The sequence below is a fragment of the Malaya genurostris genome, unplaced genomic scaffold, assembly GCF_030247185.1.
Source record: "Malaya genurostris strain Urasoe2022 unplaced genomic scaffold, Malgen_1.1 HiC_scaffold_58, whole genome shotgun sequence".
Lineage (NCBI taxonomy): Eukaryota > Metazoa > Arthropoda > Insecta > Diptera > Culicidae > Malaya > Malaya genurostris.
In genome coordinates, this window is record NW_026682690.1 from 21482 (window position 1) to 28958 (window position 7477).

Consider the following 7477-nt stretch of genomic DNA (forward strand, 5'->3'; position numbering starts at 1 on the left):
AAACATGCTTTCTGGACAAAATAGACGGCTTTGTCGTATTTCATTGTAGCGAACAAATATTGTGCCATTACAAACCACATTTCTGAAGAATATTCATATGGAAACGTTGATGTGGGAGCAATCATTTTTTCTAATTCAGCAATTTTTTTTTTCTTTGTCATGAGAATCGCTAAAATCTGAATACCATTCTTCATATACGGATATGAATTATGTGCTCTTTTTAAATAGGTGTAAGCGTTTTCATAATCTCCGTTGTTGTAGAAGCACTCACCTATCTGCACCAGTAGCTGGTGATAATTTGCAAGTGAAGTATTTGATTCGATAGACCGAAATGTTTGAATAGCTTCGTTGTACCTTCTACTATGAATATGAGCATGAGCTTTGATCCAATTACTTAACCAGTCATTGCATTGCGGTACAAGCGTTGCGTTCACAATTAGAGTGTTAACTTCAATTCCATTAGTGCCAAGCATCAGAAGACCTTCTATTGCCTCGAATGCTAACGGGCAATCTTTCAACACCTCTTTATATGTTCCAATTGCTGTTCTTTCATGTCCGTGATTATGACATAGTCTACTTAAAAGCATATTAACCTTTGGGGTTCGTTGTTTAGTTGAAAGAGACTGAAGAGTAGTGATCGCGTCCCTAAACCGTTTGATTTCTACTAAACACGTGGCAGTTTTGAATTTGATCTCAACTTCTGAAAAAATGTCTTTAAAATCTTCTGTTACTCTATTTCCAGGTGATTTCGACTTAGTAATTATGCGCTTAGCTTGCAAAGCTTGTTTAAATAATCCCTCGGATTCACGATACTGGTGCTCATGAAAAAGCGATTCTGCATAATAAACCAATGTGCAAAAATGTTGCTGCGGAGTCAGGATCAATTTATTGTTCTCATAAACTGCCAATATCAAATTAGACTGCAAAAACATAACTAGTTTTATATAGTAAAATTGACACGAAAATAAATACCAATAATTTCGCATTTGAATACAACTCGCAGTCAAAGAGCGTCTTTAAGTGTTCGAAAAGTGTACTCATTTTACGATATATCCAATCAAAACAACCGAGATCCCTATTTGTATGCTTTTTACCTAAGACAAGACCTGACAACTGGCTTCTTATTCTTTCTTGCGAATCATCCTTCTCGTCATTTTCTTTATGTGGAATAAATACCGCAACGTATCGGCTACAGTGTAGCCATATCCACAGATTTTTTATTAATTTTATTCTAAGCAAAATTTTAAATTTTTAGACCGGTTTTTGATTTGAAATAAACATGAAAAATGTTTTTAGGAATGCTTATTTTTATTATATATTAATGTTTAAAAACAATTAATTGAGCTTTGATGACAAGACACGAAATATCTCTCGTTGAACGCAAAATCGAAATTCAAGTGTGGATTGAAATGCTAAGTGCAACCATAGTGTGGAACACAACAGCACAGACTAACAGACATGACAGTATGAGTAAATTCTTATAAAAAATAATTTTTTCGTGATGCACTAGTTCCACCTATATTATACTGCGCGAACTATTTACTATCGGTACACCCCTTGTGTTATGTAAAAGTTAATTTACTAGTTGGTTCCCCTCGTTTGTCAACACCGATCAGCTGCTTGCAGGGATGCCTGATTTCATCATAATATTTGGAAATGAATCGTCACAGTAAATTATTATATTACGTTAATAATATATTAAACTTTTTAGCGATGTTGGAAGGTAACCACTTATTTTTCTCAACATTGTTCATCTAGACTATTTTTTATTGTGTTGGTAATTTTCACCCGAAATTAAGTGGCGGCAGATCAGAAGCAAGTAAATATTGCCACTAAACGGGTTCGATTTTGTATTGCGTTGAAGGATGAGAGGTAGGCACAATTTTGTATATAGTTTTGGCAATATGTATTAAATCTGTATCCTGCATGAAATTCGCATACAAATGCAAATACATATCAATACATTACAGGTAATTCTGTATAAATGGCAACTCTGTTGGTAAATGAAAAAAATAAACACAGTCTAGATGACAGACAGGATGTTTTTGATAGGGTAACGTGGCGCCATCATGACACATGTGAGTTCTGTCCCAAATAAAGGAATATTCGAAATGACAGTTAAAATGATTGAAGAATCTAATTTGAGTGTCCTGTCTGTTAGTCTGTGACAACAGTTCATTCTTCTTGTAAAACATTTTCAAGTTTACAATAATTTAACAAATCTTTTTTTGTTACACTTTAATTCACTAAGAAGAAAAACGGCTGGATGCTGATTTTAATTACACAGTGCTGCCACGCAAAACATTTATCACAAATGAGATTAAAAAAAGTTAAACATTCTTTGAAAATATTCATTTTTATTGGTGAGCTAAAATTATTCGTTTTATTAAACATGTATTCTGATTTTTTTTATACTTGGCATCATTGCTCGCGTACCCTGCGAAAGTTTTTTCTTTTCAAAATGTGCGGGTACCAACATTGAGGTTTCTATGCCCGGTGAAAAATGAACGGCGGCCCTACTGAAAAATGGGTGGCCTACACGTTTCCGGATGAAAACAAAACAATATGTAAAAGCAATTCACACGCAGCATCAAGCGGCTATCACCTGAATGGAACGATTACGGAACAACAACATTAATTGTAAGCAATTCATATGAAAGGACACTACGTCAAGTTCACGGAACTTTTTAACGTCGGATACGTGAGCAATATTCGGCTAAATAAAATTAATAAACCAATCTGGACGTCGACCGAAGTTGATTGATCGTCTGAACTGTGTTTAATACATTCGTTTCCTGATGAAAACAAGCCAATCTCATTTGCATTTGTGGTTGTAAGTGAGCTGTCAGAGAGCCTAATGAGAATAGCGGCCTTACACGAGTCATTAAAAATGTCATTACTAAAACATAATATCATTTTAATGAACGTGTAATGGTGCACTAATGACGAGATTTCTAAGAAATTTGAAATACATCATTACTTAGTCATCATTTAAAATGACATTTTTAATGCTTGTGTAAGGGCCGCTAATCAGCCAATCAGAAACTGGTCCATTTTGGAACAAAAGCAGCCCTCCCAGTTGTCTGGTCTTGTCATAGCTAAGACCATCATCCTCATTAAACATAACTCTAAATTGAATGACACATCACTCAAATTCATAAAAAGTGCACGTACTCTAAACTTGAATTACCACCTATCTACTCATATTTGAGTTAAGGGACGAAATTGTCAAAACTTGAGTAATTTTTACTAAAAATAAAAAATAAATATTTTGTTCAAAATTTGAGTAAGTTCAACTCAAAAGTTAAGTTCTCTGCTCTCAAAATGAAGAAACTTTTCTTCGTTATTTTATTTTATTCTTCTTTTTTTTTGTATGCGCAAAATAGTGATTCAAAACCGTTTCCTTTTGAACGGTTTGGAGTCAAAATTGAATTATTTTTATATCCTTATGTTGCACTTTTCACTAAACATAATTGAAAACCACAAAACATCTATGATTGACGTTGATTCATTTTTTCAAAACCGGATCTAGAAACGGCAATGGAAAACGACGTATTCTTGCATTACATGCACATACAGATTTCATACAGAATACAGATTTTGTACAGATTTTTTAAACTCAATACAGGTTTATACAGATTTCTCAAAAAAAAGGAAAGAATAAAATAATTTTGTTCGTCTGAGCTCTCTTTGGTAGTAGTGATGAGATGAGAGTTTTGTAATTGTGGTGATGGGTCTGATGATCTGTGGTAAAGCTTTGGAGGGGGGGAAATAAAGAGAGCTGCTATACGCAGCAGTCAAGTGTTAGTCACGCGTGTTTCAATTTATCACAAATTGGCGACCGGGATTGGATTTTATTTTATTTTTCGTCGACTAGCTGGATATGTTGCCGTGTTATCGATACAGGTGGGTTTCTAATCGAATACGGCTGGAAAGGGAAGAAAAAAATAAAATATTCGACTGCCTAACAAACTGAAATCAGAAAAAAGCTCACACCATTTTGTTTGTAGGTGTGTGTGAGAGAAGTAGCCTGCGTCTAGGAAGCAGAAAGTAAAGCTCTTAGCACTGCGTCTAGTAAGCAGAGAAAAAGCTCCGGAAAGGTAAACACAACAGAGTGTTTGACATTCTCGATTGATCTGTGTCTTGAAAACAGAATAGCCCGCGTCAAGAAAGCGGTGGAGAATTGTTTTTGGTATTCCTGCTTAGAATTGTAGGGAGAGCTCTGTGTCTAGAAAACAGAAAAGCCCGCGTCAAGAAAGCGGTGGAGAGTTGTTATTCGTACCTAGAAATGTCGGAGGAGCTCTGTGTCTTGAGAACAGAACGATTAGTGATTGGAGGAAGCGGTATTTGGGGAGAAAAATACGAATCCGAATTCATTAATTGTACTAATTTGACCAAAGCTTGTAGATACAAAATACGAATTGTATTGGCTTGTGTGATGCTAGTACCCAAACAGTGGGAGCCATATCTTAAGAGAAACGATGGATAAAAGCAAAATCTTTTCTAAGCTGCCTGCATTATCGATTGTGGGAGTTCCCTTAACGGATCGCAGGAACAGATGGATTACCCGGAAGCGAGGGTTTGAGATTTGTCTGCGCGCATCAAAAATAAAGGATGGAATTGAAAAGAAGGATATGTTGTTGGCTTGCGGTTCGTTTGAATTACAAGATATATTCTTCAGCATCCCGGGAGCAGATGTAACAGCTGAACAAGAAATGGTATCGATCCATATATAGTGGCAATGCAAAAGTTGGACGATTATTTCGCAGCCCAAAGTCATGACGCTCATGAGCGGTTCCGTTTTGGGCCATGACCAGGGTTGCCACATTCACAGATTTTTCTGTAAAACCACAGATATTTTCGAAAATATTTTATACAGAATCTGTCTACACAGATGACAGATTTTCACTAAAAACTACAGATTTTCACAGATTTTTGAACAAAAGTAACTATGATATTCAAATAACTTTTTTATTGCAACTAAATTTCAATTCCTTTGGATTAATTTAAATTTTAATTAGTCGCACATTCGTTAGAGTAAAATATGAGTGCAATATTACACCACCATCCACAGGCGAGCCCTACTCACAGGGTATAAATGTCAAATGCAAACACAGAAAATTGCTTTATCATCCGGTAAACAAACATCTCTCGTTCCTAGCAAAGATTGCTTTTGAAAACTACTATAGCTATAATTTTTCACTGTTGGCTTTGAATGTAACAAAACATGTCCCAACGTTCGATTTCAAGCTATTTTCGCAAGGAAACTTCACAGAAGGGTAAGTTCAGGTGTGCTCGTTACAGGTAAATGAAATTTTATGTTTTGTTTTTGTAGATTGTGTTGTAGAGAAAGTCCAAATCGGATTCGGATTTTGTACCCTCTAGAGATAGTTGCACTTTCTCACCTGAATGTGATGAACGAAAATCGGAGAAAGAAATAAGGTCGGCATCTACGAACTACTCGTTACCGCTTTCGGCCAATTGCCCTGTTCTGAGCGAGTTTAAGAACGTAAATGTAATAAAAAAAAGGTATGTACATGCAATCACTGTAAAACCTAGTTTCTAACCGGGGTGGAAGCGCCGTGTTATATACCTTTTAAATTATGCCATTTTTCTTTGAGAAACACTGGTGGCGTAGATTGCTCTGGTTTTGCACTTTCGAGCAGAAATACAATGTTCTGGTGGTGCTTCATTGTCATTTCTGCTCGAAAGTACAAAACCAGAGCAATGTTTTTCAATGAAAAACGCTATTAGTTTGTATAGATGAAAGTGTATGTGTGTGTATGAAATAAATAATTTCCAATATGTTACCTCTTTACATAGGTGTATTAATGCATACAACATACTTATTTCAAAATGATTATGAATTATTATTCTTTCAGTAAAACATTATATCAGATAAAATATACATAAAACGTATACAAAATATCGAATATAATGGAATTAAATATCGTATTTCAGACTCTAACATCCCGATAGAAAGTAACAGAAGCATGTTAATTGATAAAAACAACAATCGCTCTTGCGACCATATTACGGATATTAATTCACCTTTAAGTGACGAACAAGAGCAGAATGTAAATCAAGTCGTTCCAGCATTCATGCAAAAATTTAGAAAAGCCTGGATAAATTCCGAAAAGTTTGCATGTTTTGAGTCGTACGGAAAAGATTCATATTACGCTTGGTGTAAAATTTGTCTTGAGAAACTCAGTGTAGGCCGAGGGGGCAAATCCAATCTTTCCACACATTTGCAAACTAAGCGTCACATACAAGCAGCTATTAAGGTTGTTTATCCAAAAGATCAACTTATAGATACATTGATGAATCCTTCCATAACTGAGCAAATTACTGAAGCAGAACTTAAAATTTGTGCATGGGCCGCCGAGAATAATATTTCATTTGCAGCTGTTGAAAAATTATCTGATGTTATAAGATCAATCGATTCAAAATCGGAAATTTGTTCTAAGCTCAAATTGGACAGAACAAAGTCTTCTGCGATTGTCAAAGGCGTTTTGGCTCAAGAACAGCATGAACGCTTGGTAACCAAAATGAGAAATCAAAACTTCAGTCTAATAATTGACGAATCAACAGACATCTCAACAAACAAAACCTTGGCTAAGGTCATTCGATTAATGGAAAGTAAAAAGGAGAAGTTTAAGGTAAATTTCTTTTTTATACAAATATTTATTCAATTTTTTTTTCAATGTTACAGGCTGAAGATGTGTTTTACAAAGCTATTGAGCTGAAAGCTGGAGATCATAGAACCATTTATCAAGCCATCGTCGACGAATTCATCAATGATGACATTGATTACAAAAATAAATTGAAAGGTTTTTCTTCTGATGGAGCATCTGTTATGATGGGATCTGAAAACTCAGTCATGAAGCTTCTGAAAAAAGATTGTCCCGATCTTATTGTTATTAAATGTACCTGTCATTCATTGGCTCTATGTGCAAGCTATGCATGTGCCAAAATACCGTCCTATGTAGAGCATTTGCTGGAAGATATTTACAACTATCTCGCGCATTGATTCAAGAAGTCGTCGATCTTAAGCCACTAAAAATGTTGCACCCTTCTGCAACAAGATGGTTATCACTTGAAGCAGTGGTGAAAAGAAACTTAGCTAGATATGATAAACTAAAAGTTTTTTTCTCGTTCCAATACAACTATGACAAAAATTCCACTGCACATAGGATTTTAATGCATCTCAACGATCCGATGATGAAACCAATATTACATTTTTTAAGCTATATCTTGACACTTATCAATAGATTAAACAGAATTTTTCAGTCAGAATCTCCAGAATACACAATGATATATGAAGAGATGCATGCATGCTTTTGATGTGGAACACATCTTTACTAGGGGTGCAAATCACAAACTACACGTAGAAATGTGGTCAGGTTTTAAACACTTACAGCTCAGTCAGTTTTGTATCAATTATCAATATTATTTCATCATTTGATAGGAAATTTTT

The 7477-nt window shown here is 35.1% G+C and overlaps 2 protein-coding genes across 2 annotated transcripts; one reads left to right on the plus strand and one right to left on the minus strand.

Moving 5' to 3' along the window:
• Positions 1 to 4: 4 nt before the first annotated feature.
• Positions 5 to 1177, minus strand: LOC131440054 (anaphase-promoting complex subunit 7-like; the record flags this gene model as incomplete). The annotated part of the gene is made up of 2 exons (XM_058611144.1): positions 973 to 1177; positions 5 to 920 (listed from the first exon to the last, which is right to left on the minus strand). Coding segments are annotated over exons 1-2 (985 nt in total), but the record flags the coding sequence as incomplete, so codon positions are not given.
• Positions 1178 to 5147: 3970 nt separating this feature from the next.
• LOC131440055 (uncharacterized) lies at positions 5148 to 7166 on the plus strand. Its single transcript, XM_058611146.1, has 4 exons — positions 5148 to 5279; positions 5336 to 5529; positions 5962 to 6659; positions 6713 to 7166. The coding sequence occupies exons 3-4, from the start codon at positions 5994 to 5996 to the stop codon at positions 7028 to 7030; spliced, it is 984 nt and encodes a 327-aa protein (XP_058467129.1). The 5' UTR covers positions 5148 to 5279; positions 5336 to 5529; positions 5962 to 5993; the 3' UTR covers positions 7031 to 7166.
• The last annotated feature ends 311 nt before the right edge of the window (positions 7167 to 7477 follow it).